The following is a 27,423-nucleotide window of genomic DNA, read 5'->3' as shown; positions in this document are numbered from 1 at the left end:
ATGTTAGGAGATCCATTCCCATTCATCAGTTGGATTTACTGCAGCCAAATAACACATCCACACTGAAATTAACATTTGAGCAATCTGGCATTACATAATTATGGGATGTGTTTGTTTTTTATTTACAAAGACCCGCTAGTTTAGCTCTGAATCTGACACCGATCAGAGTTTTCCAGGTCACATCTGGCGGGGGGTGGAAGGGGGAAGAAAGGAAGGCTGATTTAGCTGTCAAACAAGTGACAACCATTTCCCTTAAATGAGCACCAAGTCTGGAGAAAAATATTTAGCCTGAAGTGATTAGAGACTTGATTTGAGTGAGGTCTAAAGCTTGTGTCTTGGAGACTGTCTCGCATGAGAAACACACAGCTTTAGCCATCACTGGTGTTTTTCAAACTGCTCCCCAGGATCATGAGTCATGGGACTCATGTTAATTGATTTTGCGCTGTCCCCTGAATCACATGGTTTAAAGAAAAAACATCAAGATTGTCTTACATCATTAACAGCTGACTGCACAGGGATTCTGGGTTGGACTCTTTGCAATAACAAGAAACAAACAGAATTATTCCTCACCTGCTATCCAGACATCTCCGGGGATTTTTTTAGAGCACAAACAGTGGCAATCCTAGGTTCTGGGTATTGTCGAAGCACTATAGGGCCTTCACAAGTTTAAGGCCGTCTGTGGTTGTCATTGCAAAATAGACCGTAGGGTAGCCATCTAGGTGCCCTCTTTCTCATTTTTTTTTCTCAATCAATTGGTTTGCCTGTCCTGTTAGTGTTCCTCTGATGACAAATGTCTATATTTCTCGCAGCAAACTTTTGTTGCACCATTGATATTGCCTCCACTTACCAAGGCAGAGACAATCCACGTTTACTACTAAGATCTTCCATCACTGTTTTAAGACCAAATTATGAAAATTAAAGTGATATTATTAGATGTTTGCTATGGAAACATGAATGCCAAGCAGCATTTGTTAATTCTTGGCAGTGCACAATTAACACCATCCCTCCTCTCATCCTCACGTAAATTGTGTGAGCAGAGTTTGCACTTGTAGGTGTTTTTAATTATCACATCTGAAACTGAGACATGCTGTCATTTTGACTCGCCATATGATTTCTAAAAACTGGGAATATAAAAACAATATTAGTCTAAAATGTGGATTGAGATTCATCTGGACATCAGCCTCCAGCGTAGAAAATGGAGCTCTGAATCTGTCCTCTGTTCTCAGGTCGCACTCTGCTGGACAGGCTTTGTATGCATCACGGGGACGGATCTACTGAAAAGGAGGCGAAAGAATTGTGTCACCGAATGCTGGCCCAGGGTCTGCTGCACCCCTTCAGCGACAGCTCTGCAGAGCGCCGTAGTGGCAGCGCTGCCTCAGTCCTCTTCAGTGTAAGACTTTACTCCTCATTCTCTGTCATCATGCTTGTCCGTGAACGGTTTTCCAGAGGTTGGTGATATTGTCAGACAGCAGTCTTTTTTTATATTTTAGCATTTCACACACACTTTCACACGAAACGCTATAGCAATTTTTTGACTGAAAGGCAGGGATTTACATTTCCTACATTACCTATTCATACCAGTCTGAATAGAGCATGCACAAAAAAATAAAAATAAAAAAAAAATACAATGAACCTGTGAGCTAAAATGCAGCTAGCATCTTATATGCAGTAATCCAGGATGTGCTTCTATGTATATTTCCATGTTCCCGTGAGTCATCTCTGAGAGATTCAATTCTATTGCCTTAATCAGAGTGATGCATGTACAATACAGAGGGGTGAGCATGTGAAAGTTGATTTCATATAATTTTTAATTCCAGTAACACTTTGCTCTGGTCCACTGTAATCGCACATGCATCATCACATTCTTCTTGACAGTGAACACACTGTCACGCATGTGCAAGCTGCACAACAAAAACACTGTCCATACTCGTATGCACAGACCATAGCCAAGATGACTCATCAAGTGACGGAAGCTCTAACGCAGCTTTAATTAACATGAATACAAATCTCTCACATACATTTTACTTCAGCTGCCAAAATAGGGCACAAATGAAGAGCACTTTATTTTTATGTGGACTTGGCCGGCTTTCCATGGTTGCATGAGTATGTCGGAGACTACAAAAGGACAGCCTGAAACTCCCATACATGCTCAGGCATTTCCTTGCATGGCTGGATTAATAGCATTCCCTCTAACACTCACTCAGTTTCCCTCTCTCTCTCTCTCTCTCACATACACACACATCTGTGCTTGCGTAGACCATCTGCTGATCATGTTATGTAACGGCTCCACGTGCCTTAGGCTCACACTGCTCTTCCCCAGCAAAAAGCTCACCATGTCAGTGTTGGACAGGATTGTCCCTGCTCTGCATACTTCAGTCTGAGGCTTGGCCTGTAGTCCTGCATTATTCAAGTTCACCATGAATAACCTTTGCCACTGACATGAAGAATCCACATCTCATTGTTACTGCTTTATATCATCCAGCTACACTCCCCTTTAAAGCAAATCATCAGTCTGTCTTTTCTTCTCCGCAGCCTTTTCACTCAAACACCCTAAACATCCCGTAACCTCTAGGCTTTTTTCCTTTTAAAGTTACTTTCCATCTAGAAATCAATCACTTGCTGCATCAACTCTGTCTTCTTTCGCTACGCCCCCACTTTTATTCCCATCCTCGCCTTTCATCTTCTATTTGTCCTCCCCTTTGCTACCTAAATATGGTACTGTATCCACTTTCACTGGTGTATTTTGTTGGAGTGAACAAATGTGTGAGTGCTAGGTTTCTTGTTCTGCATACACGCTGAAATGAAACACCCTGCCAGCTTCATTCATTTCAAAGATGGAGTTTGGAGAGGATGAGTATGTACAAAGTCATCCCTTTTACACTTGGCAGAGCATTGCTTATACTGTTGAATGGCATGCATTTACATGAGTCTGGCTTTGTATCCTGTACGTATGTGTGTGTGTGTGCGTGTTTCTAGCTCTAGGCTAGCTCCAGCTAATGGGTTTTACACTAAAAGAACCACATCAATATAGGTTGTGTCTAATGGGCCAATAAAGGGACTCATGTTTCTGAGACAGGAAAGATGTTTATGCTTACGCATGGTTCATGCAACATTAAAACTTTAACGTATCTGATCCATCTGGTCAGTGATTAGTTTTAGACTGTGCCAAAGAGGTGTGTAGAATGAAGCTTCACTAGCCTTCTGACAAATAATTAAGAAAACAGTATTCAGAGAAAAACAGACCATGAAAAACATTGGAATAATTTGATTACTTCATCTTTGCTTTGCTGAAGGGACAGCAGGCGCATTGAGGATTTCATGTATTACTTTTGTTCATTATACTTTTTATGAGCATGTTCATGACTCTGGGTGAACCTCACAGTCTCTGCTTGGTGTCAGTTGTTTTAAGAGTATTTAAACTGAATACTGTAAAATGAATGTGTGTGTGTGAATCAAAGTGTGTTGTTTTTCAAGTTATACGTTTGCTCAAGGTGGTTAAAAAACAGGTTCCTTGTGAAATGTGTCTTTTTATATATTTAACAGGATTACGCAGTTTTCACCAGGACAAGGCACCATATTGCAACACTGTGTCTACAAGCTTAGAGAGTGGCAGATGCACGTACAAAAATTCCCTGCAGCTGCGACTGTGGAATGATACGGAACGGGAACATTAAGAAACTTGTTTCTAAAATAAGGGCTGCGGTTGCTTATAAGGATATCTTTGCAATCAAATGCCCAGGTTTTTGTGAAGTGGACCATTTGGAGAAAGAGGGAGTGGTGGAGAAGAATGCAGGACTCATTTTTTTGTATATTCTTAGACTCTGGTTTTTATCTTACTGCTGACACACCTTAGTAAATGAGGTCCAACAATACCTCCCAGAACATTTAAATGTAAGTAAAGTGGGGGGAAAAAAAGTTTTGATGATGGCACAGACTAGTTTTTTGTTGGCCACTACAGTTTGCAGGGGACTGGCTGCTACACTGGTGAGGCAAAGTGAAAAAAGCACTTTATGAGGTACAACTTGCTAGTAAAAGGTTGGACCCCCTTTTGTCTTCAGAACTGCCTTAATTCTTTGTGACGTACTTTCAACAAGGTGTTGGAAACATTATTAAGAGATCCATATGGTCCATATTGATATGATAGCATTATACAGTTGCTGCAGATTTGTCGGATGCACATCTATGATGAGAATCTCCTGTTCCACCACATCCCAAAGGTGATGGTCTTTTGGATTGAGATCTGGTGACTGTGGAGGCCATTGGAGTACAGTGAACTCATTGTCATGGTCCAGAAACCAGTTTCAGATGATATGAGCTTTGTGACATGGTACATTATCCTGCTGGAAGTAGCCGTCAGAAGATGGTTCACTGTGGTCATAAAGGGATGGACATGGTCAACAACAACACTCAGGTAGACTGTGGCTTTTAAACAATGCTCAGTTTGTACTAAGGGGCCCAAAGTGTGCCAAGAAAATATCCCCCACACCATTACACCACCACCACCAATCTAAACCATTGATACAAGGCAGGATGGATCCATGCTTTCATGTTGTTTACACCAAATTCTGACCCTGACATCTGAATGTTGCAGCTGAAATTGAGACTCGTCAGACCAGGCAAAGTTTTTCCAATCATCTGTTGTCCAATTTTGGTGAGCCTGTGTCTCAGTTTCCTGTTCTTAGCTGACACCTAGTGGCACCCGGTGTGGTCTTCTGCTGCTGTAGCCCATCTTCTTCAAGGTTGGACGTGTTGTGCGTTCAGAGATGGTATTCTGCATTCCTTGGTTGTAACCAGTGGTTATTTCAGTTACTGTTGCCTTTCTATCATCTCCAACCAGTCTGCCCATTCTCCTCTGACCTCTCATACCAACAAGGCAAGGGATATTTTCTCTTTTTCGTACCGTTCACTGTAAACCATAGAGATGGTTGTGTGTGAAAATGCCAGTAGATCAGCAGTTTCTGAAATGCTCAAACCAGCCCGTCTGGTACCAACAACCATACCACGTTCAAAGTCACTTAAATCCCCTTTCTTCCCTGTTCTGATGCTCAGTTTGAACTTCATCAAGTTGTCTTGGTCACCTCTACATGTCTAAATGCATTGAATTGCAGCCATGTGATTGGCTGATTGGCTATTTGTGTTAACAAGCAACAAGAACAGGTGTACCTAATGAGTGAGAGAGTGTATACTAGAATTGTTCTGCAAGTCTTTTTGATGTATTGGTTTTTGCTCAATTTAATGTCCCGTGTTGATTTTGAAATTCTCCTAGGGGGATGCATACCCTCATGATGTATTTCATCATTTGTTTGCGTCCAAAATTAAAGTTCATTAGACGTCGTAGTCAATGGATATAGTTTAGACTACATTTAGACTATGTTGTTTACACTTTCTTGTTTTCTAAACTGTGTGCAGGAGGAGCAGCTGTACACCTGGGCAACCGTAGGCCTGCCAGTGTCTTCCCACGTGTGGGAGCTCTACGGGGGGAGAACCCCGGGCAGAGTGCAGAGCTCGAGATCCCCTTTGCATCAGTCCTCAGCCAAGGCACCAGGTGCTCCACAGTTTCAGGTTGGTTACATGCTCGCATCAATTAAACTGCCTCGTCTACACAGAGTGGATAATTTGTGCTTTGAAAACATACAGGTGCAAAGTGCAAAACTTCACAGAAAGTATTTTTGAATTAATAGAAATAAAACATTAATTTGGTTTGATGGGTTTTCCTGCTAACTTGTTGAGTCTTGAGAACATATTCGCTGCATTTGATACCAAAAATTGACAGATTAGATTTTAAAAATAGAATATTAAAATATTTCAGTGGAATTCATGAATATGAATGAAATGCATAAATATTATCACTTTCAGCACACAGTAAAGTTAATATCCACTGACAAATGCAATTAATTTACGCTGTGCAGAATTATCAGCCATTGAAGGATGCATTGCAGAAGTAATGTATTGTATGTATTGTTTATTTCAAAATCTGAAATATAACCTACGTGGCAGTCACAATGTCGAAGAGTGTCGCAAATCTCAGTCGCATCCTTCATTAATTATCCTGGGTACCTCAACTGCAAATTGTTCTTTGTCCACCAGAGGTCAGGCTTGTTCTGATGAAACTGTGAAATGTGCACGGAAACTTCCCTGTTTCCTTGGAAGAGTTTAAAAAAAAATAAAAAATTGAAAGTTCTTACTGACTGAACAGTCTCCTCAGGATTCAGCGATGTGACCACAACTGGGGAATGTGTACTAGCAGACACAAACCCTTCCCATGTGAGGCCCAGCGAGACTTGTCGTCTCTGGGGTCAAATCTCTTGGTATCCCCTCATCCTTGTTCTAACCAGTCTGGAGCCAGAGGTCTGGTGGAGTCTAGACATAATGGACTTTCTTGACCCTTCTTTTAACCCACAGTTCTGTCACTAAGTTTCCTCAGTTGTGGGTGTTTTACTGTTTGAACATTCAGTGAACAACAACACATTTTATGCATGTGTTTTAACATTTTAGTCCAAGACATTAGAAAAGAAACAATATCTCACGAAGATAAAATCAGTTTTTATTTTCTACATTTTTCTGCAATTTGTGCAATTCAATTTAAGTTTTTCTGTTTTTCTTTACTGACAGACAGAATCCAGCAAGTTAAAGTCCGGTCAGTCATCTTCAGAGGATGAAAGCAGTCTCATCCCTCAGCTGGAGAGGACCATCGATGACCTGCAGATTAAGATTGCTGTGTTGCAGGGCCAGCAGGCCTCTTTGGCAAAGGGCAGTGGGGACAGTGCGGGAGCTCCGGGCAATGCCCCACACAAGGGCTTACAGATGAGAGGAGGAAGATCGGGGAAGATGAACCAGGAGGTGTCTGTCCAGACCTCGCCTGTGGAGGAGGGGTTTAAGTTTGACGTGCCTTTGAACAGAGGATCATCCGGCACGCCGTCCTCTGTTTCATCCTCCATCCCCAAATCTACAGGGGGCTTTGTCTGCACGTGCCAGCAGAGGCAGCAGAGCAGCATCAGCTCAGGTCCTCCTCCTCCTCCTCCTTCTTCAGCATCTACTGGTATGCCTCCACCTCCACCACCACCTCCCCCACCCTTACCTGGGCTTGGATCGTGTCCACCACCACCTCCACCTCCACCACCCCCTCCTCCACCACCAGGTTTTGGCCCTCCACCCCCTCCTCCTCTCCCTGGTTTTGGCCCTCCACCCCCACCTCCTCCTCCACCACCGGGTATGGGCCCTCCACCGCCACCTCCCCCTCCTCCACCGCCGGGCATGGGCCCTCCTCCTCCACCCCCTCCTCCCGGAATGGGCAGTCCTCCACCACCGCCCCCCCCAGGCTTTGGGCCCCCACCACCACCAGGCCCCATGCCCTCCATGATGGCCCAGGAAGCCGCCACTGCCAAGGCTCTGATAGAGCCCCCCAAGCCAATGAAGCCACTCTACTGGACACGCATACAGCTGCATGCTAAAAAGTAAGGATATGCTGTAGCAAGCGAAGATAGATATGGATCATTTGCACCAAGGTATTCTCTGAACAGTAGAGATTTGAGAGGAAGCTTGTCCACTTAAGATAAAGATCGGCCACATGCTGTGACGGCAATAGAGATGCTAACCTTGTGGAAAATGAAAGTGATGCAGTCCAGGCATTGTAGTCAGCAGAGAATTGACTTGAACCAGGTTTTCTTTCCTTATTAAGGCTTGGAAACTGCAACTGCAAAAATGTCTAGAAATAGACTACTTGATTTACTGGCAAGTCAGAAACTTGATACTGAACACTAAATGTAATTTGTTGGCTGATGGATTTGGCCAGTGTATAACTTTAGGATTTTTATTTTGCAAAAGATGACAAATGAGAACACATAAAGTAAAAGAAGACTATTACTCCATAAAAGTGTCCTTCACTCCGCTCTTTTTTCTTTTTGTTTTTTCAACAAGTGAACGGCAGATTAAAGGTCTCCGACTTCCACAGAAAATAATTCCTCTCCCTCATTTTAGACAGACCGGCTCGCTGGTGTGGGAAAAAATCGAGGAGCCAACTGTGGATTTTGAAGAATTTGTGGAGCTGTTTTCCAAAAGTGCTGTCAAGGAGAAGAAGAAGCCAATTTCAGACACGATTAGCAAGTCAAAGGCCAAGCAGGTATGTGGATCCTGCACGTAGAGGTTTGCCTCTATATACAGTGTACTATTTCTGTGATGATTTGTTTATGTATGCAAATGTGTGTGTACAATATCCCCTTGGATCACCATATGGCACTCTTCAGGGCTTTCCCATCACTCTCTCCCCCTTCACTCTTTCCCATCACTCTCCTCCGATGCCCCGTTCCTTTCCATTTCTCCTTAATGTCGCTCTACAATTGCTTTGAGTGACAGGAGGAACTGCTTCAGCCAGACAGTTATTATGTGGTGCGAGCTCTGGCTCCCACCCGACTCCCCTGTGACCATCCCGTGGCATTGTGCCAATGTCTCGCGTGCGGTTAGGAAACCTCACGGCGGGGACGACTGCTGAGAGAGAGCAAGACGGGGAATGGGGAAGGGGAAAAGGAAAAATGAGAAGGGAGCAAGAAGCCTGGGAGTATTTTGCGATCTGGTTCCTCCCATTGTGCTTTCTGTATGACTCAGTTTAATAGTCAGACTGTTCCCCTCCCCAGTACTCGTTATATCACTCCATCACTCCACAAGTCAAACATATGATCTACATTTTAAAGATGCTCCAGTGAAGATTTTTTAAGTAAGTGTGCTGCTCACCCAAATTATGGGTTTAAATCACAAATAATGTCGCACCAGGGAAGGAGGTTCAGCCTTCTAATTGAGACCCAGTAGAATCAACCCGACAGTCGTTGCTGATATGAAATGTTGGCCTCGGGCATAAACATTGGTGGGAAATCGTTTTAGTTTATGGGAAGTGATGAACTGAAACTTAACACCCGAACAGGAAACTTTCTCGAAACAGGAATGACTTTTTGACTTTCTAACTCCTCGAACTCCTTCATCCTTGATATAATAAAATCGTTGTCATAATAAACCACTCAAAGGGAGTGTGGGACTTTTTACGTATAAGCGATTGTCTGTCTCGTGACAGACCTTATAAAACAAGTTAAAACAAGTTGACACAATGCTAATTGAGCTAATCAGCACCAGAATTGTTGTGGTGACGTTTATTTTAGGTTATGAGACCATGTAAACCCAGTTAGTTGGGCATTATTCAGTAGAATATGGGAAGACATGTAACAAATAAAAAAAATTAAAATTGCAATTTAAAAATAGTAATAGTAATATAATAATGAGCAACATATTGTAGATTATGACTGTTGTGGCTCGTCTTTGCTGAAGAACACTGAAAGGACATAAGGTGTTAGATGGCTTGTGTTTATGTAATTACTCTCACAGCCAGTGGGGGGAGACAAACGTTCTCCACTGTAGCTTTAATGTCTGTAAGAATTACCCACTACTGTTTTTGCCCTTTTCACCCATTTCATCCCAGTTGCAAAAAAACAAAACAAAAAACAAAACAAAACAAAAAACTGATGGTTATACTACATAGTTAATCTTAACTTTTTATACACATATTTTTAACATGATTACCTTTTTATTCTATGTAACTAGTATAATTTTCAAGTAAATGGTGTGGAGTACAAAATATAATTAGATCCTTTATCTGAAGTGAAGCTAAAATGTGACTATCACACAGAAGAGGCATTAATGCTGCTCTAACTGGATATGACAGTTTTTCACACAATGCACCGAGGGGGGAAAAAAGCTTCACCTTGCAGCTTAGAACAAACACAGCATAAAAGTCAACAACAACGAGGAACCGTAGATAAGCTAAGTGAGTTTGTCCTTCACAAGAAAACCACACTTTCATAAAGGAATTCCTTTTGAAGCGCACTTCAAAAGTAGCCGTCGCCAGCATATTGACACACTGACATGTGGAGCTGTCAGCACTACACCTGTCAAGCTTAGATGTATAGCTATTTGTTTGATTTATAAAATGGCTTAGGGCAGGGAGATGAAGCATGACCAGAATGAGTTTCCTTTTCTCTAGTAAAACCGACTACCCTGATGTGTAGCTCTGAGTGATGGAATAAATCTACCACCACGTCGTTAATCAGCTCATGTTGGGCTGAATGGGAGACAAATTGGGTGAGGTTTAATTCTGTTGGTCGTCGCTGCACGATACTGCCGTGAATATTCTCCAGCACAACAACAGTACTGAAGATGCTGAAAGCAATAATGGCAAAATAAAAAGATAGCGTACACAGAACTGGGACTGACCCCCATTTGTTAACCTTTGACATTTCCAGCTCATAACAACTCGCCCCAGGCTTCAAGACGATTCGTCACAACAGCTATTCTCGCCCCCTTGTGTACTCTTAGTTCAACTGTTTTGCTGATGAGAGCGGACAAGTATCCTCCTCTGAGCTACCGCTAGAGAGCTGCTTTGACGTCACTACTTGGCCGGTTAAAAGTTCCCTGCTGAAAGAATACCATCAACACCCAGTGTCAAGTGTGAACGCCTCTGTCTAGCTGTTTGATTAGGGAGCAGTCTTGCCACTGCCCTTGTTATATGATTAAATTTAAATGTGTCTGTCCCGTATACTCTATTTATTTATTTATTTTTCTAAAGGCCCTTGATTTGCTTGACAAAATACCACTAAAATCCAAAGATATTCTGTTTATGATCATAGAAGGCAAAGTAAAAACTCCAAGTTTCTTTTTCAAAGAACAAATATCAGTTATCAGGTTAGAAAACTTATAAAATGATCTCTACATCTCCTCAATCAATGAAGAATTATTAAAATACAAACCACTTTCAATTCAATTGTGACCATTCGGATACAGGATGTCTCTGGACACATCAATGAAACACCATTACTGTCCAGTATCTTTAAATAAGCCTTCAGCACTTGTGACCGTTGCCTTTCAGACTACGCACAATGGATTCAAAATTTAAGTTTAGGACACTATTAAAAGAGTGTGTCTTTAGCAGTTTTTGTTTGATCGTTTGATTACATTGAGAGAATAATAAAATGTGAGTTCTGAAGTCATAAGGAATGTACGCTATTATTTATATGGTTTTTAAGACCTCGTCTCACGCAGTGCTCGGTTCTCCGTATGTTTCCCCGTCTAAACATACCTGGTTAAAAGTCGATTGGTAACATCTGTACTTTTGCTGGTTGTGTTGTAAGGTCTGGATCTTCTGGAGAGCGATCGGCAGAATAGTTTGGACTCCCTGCACCTTCACTGCTCAGTGTGATTATGTGTTTTAGTTGATTTCCAGACAAAAGTTAAATTACAAAGTTCAGATTATAATTAATATTAACTTTTTGTAAACCTCCAAACATCAGTGCTGTTTTGTTTGCTGCTCTTCTTTTGAGAGAACTGGTTGCACCGTAGGGAAATGTTTCACATGTGATTTTTGAGCTGTGTGGGATTAATGAAAGTCTTCATTAGCCATCCATGAAATGATAAATAGATCAAAGCATCAACATATAATCAATGTGACTTAAATGATTTATTTAAGCCAAAAGCTTAAACACATGGTTCCCATGAGATTGTTGAAAAACATTGAATTAGATGAATTTTTTTGGGGTTGTTTTGCTGAAAATGTTAGTCACGAAAATAATTTCAGTAAGTGTAGTGGTCCTTGGATGCAGCTGCATTTCATTATGAAATAGTGTTACTGATATACTTCAAGAGGACTTTTATTTTGGAATTTTGCAAACAATGGCAAGCTCTGTCTAATGTACCTTAGACTTGTTTGTTCATTCGAGACAGGCCAGCTGATTAGACATAACTAATGATCTATAGCTCTCAATGGCTAGCTGCGGAAGACACTTGGCATCATATCTCCATCGCCCTGTCCCTTTGAGCTGTGGTTGAGTCGGGAAAACAGACAGTTGGGGCCTGGTGATATAACTTCCTGTATGTTTAAGAAGTCTGTGGTCTTTGTGATCTGGTTTAGATGGAAACGTTCTGTCTGGATCACAGTAGGCTACAGGTTTCCTGTCCTGTCCCTTCACCACTCTGTAACCTGGCACACACTTCTGCTTACTCAGGAGGGCTGTGGTCCATAATGGCCCCCTTGGATGCAGTTTTTCATGCTTAATAACAACACTGTCTTGATATTTAACTCCTGGTGCTTTCACAAGTGGTAGCCGTTATTATTCAGTTGACGTTTACTGCTTTTGAGCAGTTTTAATCTCCATCCAGTTGTCCAGGTTTTATACATTTTTAGCATATATTATCTGTTTTGATTGACTTATTCCTTTTTGGAATTATGTTTCTGAATTGCACAAATACCCAAACTATAATTTAAATAGAAACTCTTTAAGTTTAATCAGCTCCAGGCCAAATTCATGTGACTGTGCTCTGTGTTGCAAATAAGCCTCTTATTGTCTGAGTTGTCTGACTTTAATCACCTGACTGAAAGATGATGGTGATGGAGAACTGAAAGAAAGTGAAAAATGTGAATCACCATAATTCAGCAAGACAGCGTTATAATTATCCTAATATTTGTGGGTGAATTCTTTTTTTCCTGCCACAAAAGGAAGGAGACAAAGGGGACTGATGTCTCTGCCTTTTTTTTTTCATTCAAATACTAAATGTTTTGTCTTTGTGTATGAGTCACTGTTTATGGAGTGTTGATGTTCATGCTTCTTCTCCTAACATATATTTTTTTATCATCTTGTCATAGGTGGTGAAGCTCTTGAGCAACAAGCGTTCCCAAGCTGTAGGAATCCTGATGTCTAGCATTCACCTTGATATGAAGGACATCCAAAATGGTAAGTGTTTTCAAGTGGTCATGAACGAGTTATAGCACTCTGAGACCATACTGCGGGACGAGTGATTGTAAAAGAGCACAGCTGTGGGAGCAGTTCACTGCGTCTGTATAGTAGAAATACTGATAGCGTTGTTATAACTCTCAGTGTAGAATAAGGTGGGAGGAGGTTGGTGCAGCACAGAACAGGAAATACTGAACATACGTCAATAAGCCGCAACACTATGACAGGACAAGTGAATAAATTTGACCTTTTTGTTACAATGCCATGTTCTGCTGGGAAACTTACATGAATATAGCTTGACATTCATGTCTGATGTTACTTAGACATGAACCACCCACCTAGACCAGACCAGACAGCCCCACCCCATAGCAAAGACACTCCTTGATGACAGCAGCCATCCCCAGCAGGATGCAGCCTGACACAGACACACGCACAAAAAAACGTTTTAGGAACAACTCAAAAAACATGAAGAGCAGCACAAGGTGTTGACCTGGCCTCCAAATTCACTAGATCCCAAACTGATCAAGTATCTGTGGGATGCACTGGAAAAAAGCCTGATCCACAGAGGCCTCTCTCTGCAACCCATAGGACCCAAAGACTCCCACTAACACCCTGTTCCCAGACACCACACCCTCACAAGGCCTATGTCTATTCTCTGATGAGTCACAACTGTTTTGGAGGAATAAGGGAGACCTGCACAATATTAGGAAGGTGGTCCTAATGTTATGCCTGTTCTGTGTATATGAGTGATACTGTATGCATAATATATATGTATAGATTTCCTGTATTCCACCATTTTCCAAAACATATGTAGAAAAATTGGGCCTGTTTTGCCGTATCTGCAGACATTGTGTTTTCAAGTATATTCTTATGTCTGGCTCATTATTATACACAATGTCTCAGCAACGCCTCAGGGACCTTCTTCAGATTTGTTACAAATGTTAATTTAGACTAAAACATGAACTGATTAGAATTTGTCAGTCACTGATAACGTGTGAACTCACGCTGTGCGATGGATCTTGTGTCACCATAAAATAAAAATTTGAAGTGGCAAAACTAACAAAAGCTTAAGAATTACTTTAACTGAGCTAACACATTAAATGCGGCAAACGTTATACCTGCCTAACGCCAGCAACTGCTGCAAACACTGAGTGCCGATTTGGCATTGAACCTGAAACTCCCTTGTGTCTGAGCGCAGCGTGAGAGGCTTTCATCCCGGCACTCTTTCTTCTTTCGAAGAGACTAAACAGTCATCCCCGCGTTTGGAGGGGAGCAGCTAGCTTACATCAAACAATAGTCAACTCAACTGAACTCTGCTCATCCCATGGCTTATGGGCCGTAGAGGTGTCATGGAGGAAGTGTCATCCAAAGCACACAGATATACAGTGAACAATTGCATTAAATCCCGATCTGAATCCGCGGCATCCCACAGAAGAATTTCTGGCCCACAGAACGCAAATAATCTCCAGCGCATTGTGATTTCTCTGGGTGTTGTTGGAGCTATTTTAGTTCCTAAAATACGTCTTGATCTTAGCCTACTGAGAAGTGAGTAAGAATCAGTATTGGCAGAAGGTTATTGCCCAAACTCCCTCCGGTAGTTAGCTTTATCACAATTCATAATGTTGCGAGCCCTCTGAAATGTTTTTCATTTCGTAGTCTCCTCCTCTTTGTTTTCCTTTGCGCTCATTTTACATAATCTCCCCCCACGTAACATCCACATCATGTTTCTCTGCAGCTCTATGTCTCCCTCTGATGAGTTGTCACCATCTTGTCTAAACGGCTTTGTTAAAGTGAAGTCATGCTGGAGATGTTGATAGGAACAGACTGTCTTCCTGTTTTAGTTACTCTCTGATTGCTCTCCAGTCTTCGTTCATCCATGTGTCTAAACACTCTTTCTCCTCGTCGCCCCATTTTATTCAACCCTCCTACAGTCGAGAATTTCTCACAGCTTCAAACCTTAATCTCGGCGCACGTGACTGCTGGGTACACCAGAGTAAATGTGTGCCACAGAAAGCAGCAAGCTGCAGGAATAAACTGTTAACTCTGTGGGGCGTTTCATCTGCAGTCTCTTCAAAGCGTGCTGCGAGACTAAATATTCCCTCCTCAGTGTTTCTGGTCTTAATGTCAGTCTTTGGTGCATCCATCTCGGGTCAGAATGGGAGGGCAAGCGAGGGCCACACTCATCAGCACTGTCATTCATCTTCTATGTTAGGACAGTTTGCTAAAGTACATAATTAGCACTGATTGGAAACTTCAGTATATCACAAAGAGTGAAGATCAGAGAGAAGATCTATCTGCTGGTTTGTGGAAGCACCTCTTCATAAGCATCACACGCTTATTCCTCAAAGACGATGAGATGCCTGCTGCCCTTCACAAACAATATAACCCTGAAAAATGTTTGCGGATTGTGGATTATAATTTAATAATCCTTAGCTGTGAATAATTATAGCTTTAAAATACTCATCATTTCACAGAAATAACAAATCCCAAAAACGCCATATATGAGCAATGCTCTTGTTTTCCCATTCCGGAAATGATCTCATGTTCCCTTTCGCCATCGGGGGTTTAAGATAATTAAAAAATCAAAGCATGGTTTGTTTACCAAAGAGAACGATTCATTCATCAAAACTTTGTAATTGTCCCTTTCTGTGTAGTGAATCAGCCTCATCCCCTCTTGATTCCATGATGAAGGCAATGACTAGCGAAGCCCTCGTCACGTGGAGATCTCTGACTTGAACAAAAACATCTTGTGAATCACTGACTTAGACTGCGTCGGTTTTATGACGGCCTGGTTGCTCAGTGAGATGTCAACACATTTTTCCTCACAGCTGTTGTTGTTTGTTCCCAGACTTGGCCGACACTCTGCATGTTTCATAGGACACTTCCGTGCAGTGTCTGCTTCCTGTGAGGCTTTGGAGCGCCAGTCATAGTATTAGATGGTGGTTGCCGGCGCCGCGCTGGGGTTGAGCATGGTAGTCGGGGGTAGATGCAAGCGGATGGGTCTGGCTTTTGGTCGCAAGAGGTCCGTGTCACAGCGATGATACGGCTTTCTCCCATGCCTTTAAAAACCGGTCTCCAATCAGAGCAGCCAGACAGGCTCTGGTTCAGATAGTAATGAATGCCAAATGGTTAAAAGAAAAGAGTGGGAGAAGTAGAAAAAGGGAGAGTCGGAGAGAAGGAAGTTATTTCTGTGGTGTCTTTGGAACAGAGGAGTGTGTGAAGAGGTCAGAGAGTGACAGCAGAGAAATAGGGAAGAGGGAGTGGATTTGCGCTTGAAAAGTCAACAGAATTACATAAAGAGGGAGAAAGCAATATCAAAGATAAAACATCACAATTCACTTGAGGCCTTTTTCCACCCATTTGTCCTTTCTCTAATTTAGTATTTGTTGTGATCTTTTTTGAAAATCTTATAAAAAAAAAGGTCAAGTCATATTCACCGCCTAAGCAAGCCCTATTACTACTCCAAGTTTCCTCCTCCGCAGCCTCTGTGACACTTGCTTTTCCCCCGCACCTCAACGGCAAATCAACAGATCAAAACAATGTGAGTAATTTGGACACCCACAGCATGCTGAAATACATATATAGGTGTCGAGTGCTTCACTGGGTGATTGTGCGTACAGCAACACCTCAGCCTCAACACCGCAGACCCCCGGGCTCTGTTTGTCTTTAAACATTTACTTTCAAAGGATTAATGCTCATGGGCGCCAGGTCCTCGCGCCGAGACAAAAAGGCGACACCAGGAATTCAAACACAGGAGTTCAAACACAGATCTTTGTACCTTTGACAGATTTCTAAGACCTCCGTATTTATGTTTTAGTTTGTGGCCCCTTGCAGGCTATCGTGATGAGAGCTGATACCTGTGTAACTAACAGCATACGGCGAATTATGTACGGCCGGGAGGATTTTGCCCTTGTTCCGTGCCACCTTCTGCCCAAGCAAAGATCAGATTTGAGAAGGTGCTCTGCCACGGTTTGTGGTTGTTGTTGTTTCAGCCTAACACAAAACTGTATAATCTGGAGGTTATGAAAGAGAAGGTCTGTTTGTGCTCGTTTGATTTCTGATTTGTTAATAGTGTTCCTTGAAGGTAAAGGAATGCCATGACATACTTGAGTGTTAACATTAACCATGTCACCCTCTCCTTCCATCCATAGCCGTCCTAAATATGGAGAACACTGTTGTTGATCTGGAGACTCTGCAAGCCCTTTATGAAAATGTGAGTAAGACACCACACTGAAGTGCTACTTGGAACTGGAGCTGAATGGTTAAAACATTAAATACTTTTTTTTAGGTTTTTAAAGGAGTATGATCAAGGATCATGTGAACAGTGGTTTCAGTAGAGTCAATAGACTATTGAAAATGCAGTATCCCAAACAGAAATACATTACTAGAGTTTCTTGCCAGTGCAGAATCACATAAATACACAGCGCTGAGCAACAAACACAGTATAATTATACAAAGTAACACCCCTGACAGCTCGGGCTGATCTCAACTGCAGCGTTTGGTCTGGGAAAACCTTCCTCCTTCACTTCTGTTCCTCTGTGGTTTGCAGTAAAAGTATTATTTTGGAACCATTCGCTTGTGACAAATTGAATGATTTATGGTTACACATTTCATGCCATATATGAATAACAGGCAATCATTTTATTACAGAGTGTAACCTAAGAAGAGTCAACAAGCAGTGATATCAACAAATGGCAAAAAAAAAAATAAAAAATACATCAAATGCTAGCTGTGTTTTATTTGGCAGTTGAACAAGAGTACACCACAAAACACTAAATGCTATCCATCAAAAAACACCTTTCCAAGATTATTATTCCAAAGGCATACAGTGTATTTGGGGGAAGTTACGTTTCTAATTGCACTGATGTGTCTATAATATAAAGCAACATTTGCAGTACCAGTCAAAAATACCTCTTCTCTGTGAACGTATTTCTCTTATGTGAGTACTTCACTTGAAAGGGTGAACTAAGGAAATGTGCATTAGATACTAAAACAAACAGGCGAGCCACAGACCGTTCTGATACGTTAGCTTTTTGGCTGCAGTCAGTCATGTGTAGGTCGCTCTTCTGGCCTGGAAGGGAACCAACTCTTTTACGTAGTAAACATGTTTTCTTCACACTAGATCAGACTGACATAACTTTTGCAATGCCCCTGTGCAAAGGAGATGATAGCTGGGAAACTCTAGCATTTGTGTCACACGGCTTCTCTTCAAAGTAGTGGAGAAGAAAAAAAAAGAGACAGCACTGAGTTTTGCCAAACTAAATGACCACATTGTATCATATAATATTAGGAAAGAATTACAGAGCTGTCATCAGTAGTTTCCAATATGGCTCCATTTTGGCCGCAAAGGTCTCTTACTATGCAGTAAATACATATACATCAACCTTGACTGATAGGAAATGTCCCCCGCCCAGTGGACTCGTTCAAAGTCAGGTCAGTAAATTACGGAACATGAAAATGAGCATGCTTTCCACATTTCAAATGTGATACAGTTTTAAGATGCTGTGAAATTCCTATGAATTGCTTTTTGGCAAAGCTACACAGGAGAGGCCTGGACCTTTGGCTGCCGGAGGCATATTAATAATGTTGATCATGGGAATGAGACTGTGGTTTGAGACAAGCTGTAGTTATGAACCAATGTGTCATAACTTAGGATCAAAAGTCTTCTAACCTCTCCACTCACCCTTAGACTTCAAGCCCTCTCCCTCTCCCGCTCCCCCTTATGGCCTAAGGCTATGTTATTGAGTCGAGGAGCCAAATTGTTTCTCTTTTGTATTGCGAGACTCCATCCTGTCTGTGGGTCTCCAGCCCCCTAAACCACAGTTGGCAGTAGTCAGCCTGTCTTGAGGAATGTGAGGGGCTTCTAATGGTTACACCCTCACTCACTGTGCTAGGATCTAGATCACACACTGCTCTGCCTCACTCTCTTTTTCCTCTCCCTCGCACAAAAAAAGGCTCACAAACAAACATGTTGACCCACTAGAAATGTGCGCACACTGTACAGTGTGCGCACGGAGACAGAAACACACAGAGGCAGGGACAGAGTCGCTCAGTCTGTGAGTGGCTGCGGATTACAGCCACTCCTGTTCTTTGAACAATTAAGCCGCCGCCTGTAAAGGGGTCACAGTGATAGTGGGACGTTGCTCCCTCCCTTTTAATATCAAGCCTCTCTCTGAAGTTCAGGCTCCTTTCAGCTGCCAGTAGCTAAATGTCACAGAGGTCAGTTTTTTACACTGCACCACACAACATATGATCACCCCATGCCACTTTCTTTTTTCTTTTCATTTTTTACATGCAAGGCTTTAAGAAGTCAACGCATATTTATTACATGATGCAATTTGTCATTTAAGGTCTATTCTTTGGCAGCTCAGTGTACCAAGTATCTCATAAATGCAGTTTCACTGAAAATTGATTGACATAAATAGTGATTAAGCCCTGCCTGGCTCTGTTTAGTTCTATGCTAGAAACCTGGCTAATGAAAACCACTTGGCTACCACTAGAACACTGGCATCACAAATATCATCCTACTTTACTTTGCATTTGATATTCCACATGGGACTGTATTTCTCATGCTAACAACCACTGCAACATGCCCTAGCAATTCAAAGATCACACGCTAATGCCTACTTGTCCCCAATTACACCAAACACTGCTGGGCTCCGCTGCTGCCCTTTGAAAAGGATCTGCTTTGTGTTAAATATATTTACACTTGAAAACATCTCGAGAGAAGGCGAAGGAGAGCTTGCCCTCGCCGACAGAAGGCAGCGGTGTGTAGAATACTAATCGGGCTCTCAGTACGTTTGATGCTGGTGTTTGATGTTTTCCAAGGATCCATAGCGAGGCCAAACCCCAGGGAGAAGGATGGAGAGAAACTGAGGGACCAGAGACCTAGGCTGCTGAGATTCAGACTTTAGGGGTCTATGGGATTTGGATGGCCTAAGAGAGAGTTTACATTTTCTTCCAGGGGATGGTTTCATTGTTTTGCTCATCTGCGGCAGACGCATTAACATCTATTGTCTTTGCCTCTTGTGAAATAAAGGGGCATTTCTGGCTTGCTTTTCTTTTTTTTTTTTAAACCACCTTGTATAAAACTGTGGTCCCAAGCCTGGCAGCAGGATAATAGTCAGGAATGTAGTCTGGCTGAAGGCAACTCTTTAGCTTTTGTGAAACTTATACTACAGTGTATAGGCTGGCGTATGGTTGGGTTTATGTACAAAGCATAATTTGAGAATTCCTTTGCTCTTGAGATAAAGTCTGCCCACATCAAGAAATGGAGGACTAAGCAGGGAAAACAAACCCAGCTCAAGTTGTGTTTAGTAGCTGCTCTGGTACTTTTCATCACATCAAATGATCTTTTCCAGTTGTCATGAAATGGTAGAAGGTCAGATGCCCATTTCATATACAAAGATCACATCCTCATTGGTTTAAAATGAACAGTAACCATTAATTTATTGTGTGAGTCTTGTATTATTAGTGTTTCTGAGTCACACAGAGAACTCAATACACAACTATCATGGAAATAAATGTTTCCAGCGTGTTTTCATAAGGACAATAATTGATGTCTGGTTTGGTTATTTATCCAAACAGATTCAGTTATGTTTCATCATATTCGTCATTTTCATCATTTAAATCAGGGCTCCTCAACGTTTTTCAGGCCAAGGACCCCCAAAGTGATTAAGTAGGGACCCCCTACCAACTATGTGTTCTATATACATTATTATTATCATTTTTGCATTCAATGGTAAGCTATTCAAATAATACCCAGGTTTAAATTTTAATTTTTTTTATTTCAAACATGCAACATAGATAGATAGATAGATAGATAGATAGATAGATAGATAGATAGATAGATAGATAGATAGATAGATAGATAGACCCCCCTGCAGTACCCCCAGTTGGGTGTTGAAGAATCTGCAGAGAGATTTTAAGAGATTTCATTATTCTTTGAATGAAATCATTCCAAGCGTAGACGATTTCAAACAACCAGCCAGTTCCTCCGAGATTGTTCATTAAAATTACATCACACAATCAGCGCGTTAGTCTGCACTTGACTCTTGCAACTGTTGGTGTCAAAATGCATGTGTCAACAATCACAAAGTAGTTTCACAAATCCGACCTACATGGCAGCCACACACACAAACAAATTAAAACAAATGGAGCCGTTCTAGTTTGACTCTGAAAATATCCGGTGCTTTCTTGGTGTTCAATGAACAGCAGATTTGTCCGACGCAGCGTTTTCAGAGAGGAACCTCTCAGCTGTGAAGTACATGGCAGAGGACGTGTTATGGTTTGGGGTTACATCTCAGTGAGTGCTGGAGATGATGTGAGGACATCCGCCCATCGATGCTAATCGCACCAGCAAATCCATGAAGGTTTAAAAAAGGATAAACTGTAGGGCAGAAGTGGGGTGTGGGAATCGTCAACTGAAAACTCAGATTTAGATCCCACTGAAACAGATCCCATTGAAACAGATGCACAAAAACCCCTCAAACATCTTTCAACTCAAGAAATGTTGTGCTTCAAAACATTTGAGCAAGCCAACGACATTTTTTTTCATCGCCTACTGGAAGTCATTTGGTAAAGGTGCAAATCACATTAACTTATACTGCACTTTTGTTCGGTAAATAAACAAAAATGATTGTCTATCTTAACTGGGTTTTTATTTGACAGAGAGCTCAAGATGACGAGATGGATAGCATTAAAAAGCACATTAAATCAGCAAAAGACAAGGAGGATGCCAAGCCACTGGACAAGCCAGAACAGTGAGAGCCAACCCCACCTTCGGAACAAATTATTACATGCCTCGTCATTAAAAAGATTTATTAAGGCACTCTTGTCCTTTCAGGTTCCTGTTCCAGTTATCACAAATCCCCAATTTCTCAGAACGGGTGTTCTGCATCCTTTTCCAGTCAACCTTCCACGAATGCATCACCTCAATCCTCCGCAAAGTTGAAATCCTCCAGAGAGTGTGCAAGGTGAGCCCCTGGCCTTCTACCCCTTGGTATTTTATTTTATGTCACTCAGTTTGACCTTCGTATCTTCATCTCATTTGTGCGTCTACCCCAGTCAATCCAGACTGGTAAGTGTGTACTGAAGGTGCTTGGCCTCGTTCTGGCTTTTGGCAACTTCATGAACGGAGGCAATCGCTCTCGAGGGCAAGCTGATGGCTTCACCTTGGACATTCTGCCAAAACTGAAGGACGTTAAAAGCAGTGTGAGTACGTTGGGTTACAGAAGGAAAAGCAAACATCGCTCACTTTACAAGAGCAGATTTGCTGTTCGTCAGCAAACTAGGAGGGAAGTGTACTACGTGTGTAGATTAATGTAAAGTACGTGGGTCAAGCCCGTGCGGTATAAGAACGCCTATGCAAACACAGTTTTATTTTCTAATTTACATTATACAATGAAATGCAGTCGAGACGGTGGTGACTCAATATGTTTATCCAGATTCTAGTTTTATTAAATTGAGCGTGGATTTGAGAATCTGGGATTTTAAAATGACTTGTCCCAAACATGAGGACCATTTAAAGGTGAGACTATTCTGTTTACAGATGTGATTCAATATCACAACGTGCTCAGCGAGCCCTTGGCACTGCCATATAAGGACACAGTGGTTTTTGTTTTTGAGGTGGTGGATGGAGTAAGGTATCCATAAAGAACATCAAACTTTCCAACAACTCTGAGTTATGACAGCCGGTCCAGCACAGTTGTGTTTTGTTGTATTGCTCTTCCAATGTCATGATTTATTCCCAACTTCTAAAGGCCATGTCTCTAGTCTTGTTTGGCCCGTGCAAATTAAAACGCCCTGCTGCGAAATGATTAAATTAATAAATAAAGGGATTTAGGTTTATTTATTTGGAACGTTTTCTTTCTTTCAGGATAACTCCCAGAGTCTTTTGTCCTACGTTGTTGCTTACTATCTAAGGCACTTTGATGAGGTATGTTTTGGTTCCTGTTTATTTGAATCACTTTTCTGTTTTAGTCTGGTTTGCTTAGAAATCTTTCCAGAGCTCTCTTTTCATCTCCCCTCTTGCCAGAGGATACCATGGCTTATCCTTTATCAAATTATTTATTTTCCCTTTCCTCATTTGCAGCAGAAACAAATCTCTCTCTTTTTCTGGCTCACCCTTATAATTCGCCTTCTGTCTTTCACTCTTCATCTCCCGCTCTTGCTCCGCTTTGGTCTGGCTTCATTCAAACCTGCAGTCTGTTCATTGGCACAGCATCCAAAGGAGCGCTAGTGTAAATAATTAAGTTCTCCAGATGAGATGAACTCAGTAGTGCAGCTTGCCAAAATCAACCTGCATGACATGGCTGTAGTACTCATAATGGCCTTGTAGTAAGTCTGATGGTGAGAACTGACATATACTTTCTGTACTGAGCTTAATGGTCATTATCTGCTGCAGTTTCAGTCATGTCTTCTTTGGGATGTTTGGACTGCTGATAAGTACATGTAGGTCTCTGAACCTCAACCTTGTCTGGTGTGTACAGTATGGAGAGGCCCTCTCCTATTTGATGAAAATTGATTTTGACATTCTGGTGTGTGTGTTTTTGCACGATGTGTGTTTGTGCCTTTATGTGTGCTGTCCTTCACCAGGATGCTGGCAAAGAGACATGTGTCTACCCTCTGCCTGAGCCCCAGGACCTTTTCCAGGCCTCCCAGATGAAGTTTGATGACTTTCAAAGAGATCTCCGCAAGTTGAGGAAAGACCTCAACGGTAGGTCTTCAACCTACATTCCACAAGTTTCCTTCTTTTCAAGCGTTCCCACAGCTTTTGACCTGTATATTTACAAAAAGCTTGTAAACTGGGTTGTTCCATAACCAGAAAATTATGCCAGGTTGCATCCATAAATCTTTATAAGGCACATATAAAGCGCTTATCTTGCACAACGGAGAATAAATTTCCAAATCTGACCAGCTATGGTCATGTTTGGATCGTAGAGGCGGTTCAACAGAAAGATAGCATCTGTTTGTCGTACAGACGAGCTAACTAGAAGCAGATGTGACTTGTCAGATGTAGACTCCTGTTGGACCTGGCGGGCCTTTACTGTCCTCATGAAATAGAGATCAAAATATCAACGGGGCACGGTCAAGAAACTTCCACTACCTGTGTGCACTATCAAAGGTTCATCAGCTGAACTGGAAGAGACTCTCCTCGAGGTCTGAAACGCCTCACTGACCTGCAGCTCCAGAACAATGCCATGAGTTGTTTTGAAGATAATTTCAGAATATATCTGCATGTTTTTGTGTGTGTTGTGCGTCATCCCTTTGCCTCTGGGGATCCTAAAAGTGATTTATAGATGGATTAGGTTTGCCTCTATGGCTTGGTCATTTGTTCAATAAGGTGCTGAACTAATATACATAGTGCATATATTACATAACTTCCCATAGCTACACCAGTGGGTCATTATTACATAGACTAACTAACAAGCTAACATTATGAACATGTTCTTAGGCAGGGAAGAAGAACGAACTCATATACCAATAAACTACCTTTACAATATTCTAATCCCTCAGCAATAAAATCTAAAGACAATAAAACTAGAGTCAAGTGACAAGATGATTGTTTTTTGCGCTTTTGCTATTAAGTAGTATATACATAAATTAAAAGAAACCTACAGAGACGTTCACAAGAATGAATGTGGAAACTGGATGATGCTTCACAGTCTAAACTGATTGGTTGAGTGAAAAGCCCCCTAATGAACGAGGCAGTTGGGAAATATTCACATTCATTTCTCTGTCTCACTTTCCAAAGGCTCAAGTGCCTGCAGGTGGTAAAAAACGACTGTGTACTTTTCTGCAAATGTGTGAGTTTGTTCTTGTGACTTTGTGCACTCGCAGCCTGATCGACAATTCCCTAAACCTGGTCTGTTCTCTATCATGTTTTATGTATCTTTGCTGCTAAACCAATCAGGTGCTTGAACCGTGTTGCCAAATATTGTTTTTCCTCTGCCATAATGATTCTTTGGGCTGTTCATTATTTGCAATTCATAAAGATGGAGTTGCTCACGGGGGAAACACACTCTCGACCCCTGCGGCAATGGCACATTGTGGCCATACATAAATACATCATCACATGCTATACCTGCAGACCTCTTCATTACCTAGCAGGGCCGACTGAGTGCTCTAGCAGACGTGGGCTTCGATGACAGTTCCCAGAGGGGGGTTCCGATAGGTAGGCGGCGAAGAAATGGCCTTGGCTGGCCTGAAGGACATCAACAACTAACACAGTGGAGAGAGTAAGAGCTGTGTACCTTTTTCAGTGAGGTACCATATGGTCTATGAATTACCCCTTACCAGGTCCTGACCCCCTGTTCCCTTAAGCGTCTCTTGGCCTCTCCACCTCTAAGGCCTTGAGCTGAGCTTGTGTATCTGTTATGCTTGCAGATAGAGCGTGACGATAAGTTTCTCCTGGGATCACAGCACAAGCCTTCCTGGTTCCTAGGGGTACCTTATTAGTCATTATGGGTCATTATGTCTTTGCAGACACTTATTCAGCAGAAATCCAGTAGACATTTATCAAAGCAGGCGCAGCCAGGTTGACGCACACTGCAGTGATTGTAATTACAACCCAAATGGTCAATAAGATACTGTTGTGGAATGGCTTTTTCCCCCACTCGTAATCGTCATTTCTTATTTTGTTTTTCAGTATGCTTAGCTGAAACAGAGAAAGTTTGCAAGTTGTCCTCTGAGGAAAACCTGCAACCCTTCAAGGAGAAGATGGATGAATTTTTGAATAAAGGTGAGTTTATTTTCTGATGCCAAATGTTCAGTGAAAACTAACTGCAAACTGTTTTCTTCATAGCCAACAATTGATGCCGGTAGTATAATATGTTGATGACGCCGGAAAGCCTGTTTAAATAAGGAGTTACAACTTTAAGAGGCAAAGAGCTTTTTCTATAACAAAACACTTTCTGTGCTGTTACTCTAAGAATTTTGCGAATGTAAAGCAGCTCTCCAGTCAGAAAGATGTGAGCTGTCGCTGTCCGACAGACACATTTAAGATCTTTTCTGCTCGGCATACCAGCACAAATGTTCTCTCAGCGGTGCCTCCACGGGGACGTCTGTTTGTTCCAGGCTTTATTGAATAACTGGCTGTTATTGGTTCAAGTTTCTGTATGTGTTTTGACTGATTGATTGCGCTCGGGAGATGTTTTTGTCTTTTCTTATCATGATATCTATTTCACAAAAGGAGGATTTAGGATGGCTCACACTGAACCTGTCACGTCACCCAGTAAATTGACTGCAAGGAGGAGTGTCTTCTGCTTACTTTTGTGTATCTGCCCATGACTAGACTAGACTAGACTATGTATAAAAGCAAGAATGGTGATTCCAAATAGTCATTATTTCAGCAGAGTACAGTATAACATCCAGAGTATTTCATAAAACCAAATGAACAAATTCAGCAGTGCAAGAGTGATTTGTAGCCTCTCAATGTCAGGCCAGCGCCTACATGGCAGCTCCTGCACCCCTGATGTGTGAGTGTGTTTGTGTGTGAATGAGACACATTTGTTAAGTGCTTTGAAGGGCTGGCAATTAAAGTACTTTATAAGTGCAGATCATTTACCATTCTACGCAAGTTTTTTTTTCTCCTCCTGGAGTCATGACAGAAACACGCTGTTTCCTGCTTGACCGCTCCTCTCTTTCTTCTTACTATTTCTTCACTCTTCAAATAACCCTTTACGTCTAAGTGTTTACTAAGAGGATTACACTGATGTCAAATTGATTGAAAAATTATGAGCACTTCCTCTTTGATTATACGCTTTTGTTCCTATAAGAACAGAGTTTCACTGTAACACTGGCACAGATTGCTTTGTGTATGAGGATTTAGGCAGTTACCATGTTTGTTGTCCTAGTTTAGCATGTTAAAAGTATTGAATTATTATTTAATTAGAACCAAACACAAATTACAACTGGGGCTGAATATGGTTGGAACTTTGGACTAACGACGGAGCAATATGAAAACATCAGACAATCACCACTGACGGGTCTTTACAATTTATCCCGGAGTGTACACAAATGTCTTCAACAAATTTCGCTGCCATATACAACGGTCGTCTAGACTCCACTCAGAAACACATATGCCACCCTCGTGGTGGCACGAGATGAAAAAGTTTTGTGCCAGTACATCAAGCGTGCATGTTGAGATATTTGACTGGAAAATGAAAACTGCCAGAAACATCAGATGAAAAATCTGCGGTTCGCCCAAGTCCGGAGAATTCCTCCTCCGAGCACCATGTATATGAGGCAAAATTAGTTTGCCATAGTTGGTGAGACATTTCTATCTGCAGGAGACTACTACTACATTTTTGGCCAGAGTGTTGCATAAAAATCAGCTGAAAATACTGTATAATTGTGTTTATCTGTCATGTCCACCAGGTGTCATACAGTCAAGCATTTGTTTCCATAATCTGACAACTACTACAATATTGGGATATTGTGGTTCACTTCAAACGTGACTTAGCTTTATATGCTTGTTTTAACATAACAAGCCAATTGTCATTCTTTACGTAGCACTGGCGTTGACCCTGGGTACATTCAGTTGACTGTGACCAATCTTCCTGAAGGACCCGGCTCGCAGGCCTCTCCAACTGCTTTTGTATTCAAATGAGACTATAATACATAGCATATGTTCTTCGCCAGTAATGCTCACTGTCCA

At 41.8% G+C, this 27,423-nt stretch overlaps 1 protein-coding gene across 2 annotated transcripts in view; it reads left to right on the top strand.

Moving 5' to 3' along the window:
• fmn2a (formin 2a) overlaps positions 1 to 27,423 on the top strand; it is a 36,116-nt gene that overhangs the window by 3,410 nt on the left and 5,283 nt on the right. For both annotated transcript variants that reach the window (XM_047602904.1, XM_047602906.1), the window contains exons 2-13: positions 1,227 to 1,390; positions 5,410 to 5,562; positions 6,613 to 7,454; positions 7,978 to 8,119; positions 12,677 to 12,764; positions 16,916 to 16,977; positions 21,435 to 21,526; positions 21,610 to 21,739; positions 21,831 to 21,977; positions 22,642 to 22,701; positions 23,361 to 23,481; positions 25,414 to 25,506. In XM_047602904.1, the coding sequence (XP_047458860.1) occupies positions 1,227 to 1,390; positions 5,410 to 5,562; positions 6,613 to 7,454; positions 7,978 to 8,119; positions 12,677 to 12,764; positions 16,916 to 16,977; positions 21,435 to 21,526; positions 21,610 to 21,739; positions 21,831 to 21,977; positions 22,642 to 22,701; positions 23,361 to 23,481; positions 25,414 to 25,506 (2,094 nt within the window). The remainder of the gene's footprint in view (positions 1 to 1,226; positions 1,391 to 5,409; positions 5,563 to 6,612; positions 7,455 to 7,977; positions 8,120 to 12,676; positions 12,765 to 16,915; positions 16,978 to 21,434; positions 21,527 to 21,609; positions 21,740 to 21,830; positions 21,978 to 22,641; positions 22,702 to 23,360; positions 23,482 to 25,413; positions 25,507 to 27,423) is intronic.

The sequence above is a fragment of the Mugil cephalus genome, chromosome 13 (genome assembly GCF_022458985.1).
Source record: "Mugil cephalus isolate CIBA_MC_2020 chromosome 13, CIBA_Mcephalus_1.1, whole genome shotgun sequence".
Lineage (NCBI taxonomy): Eukaryota > Metazoa > Chordata > Actinopteri > Mugiliformes > Mugilidae > Mugil > Mugil cephalus.
The sequence above is the reverse complement of the archived record's forward strand: the minus strand, read 5'-3'. Positions and strand labels throughout refer to the sequence as shown.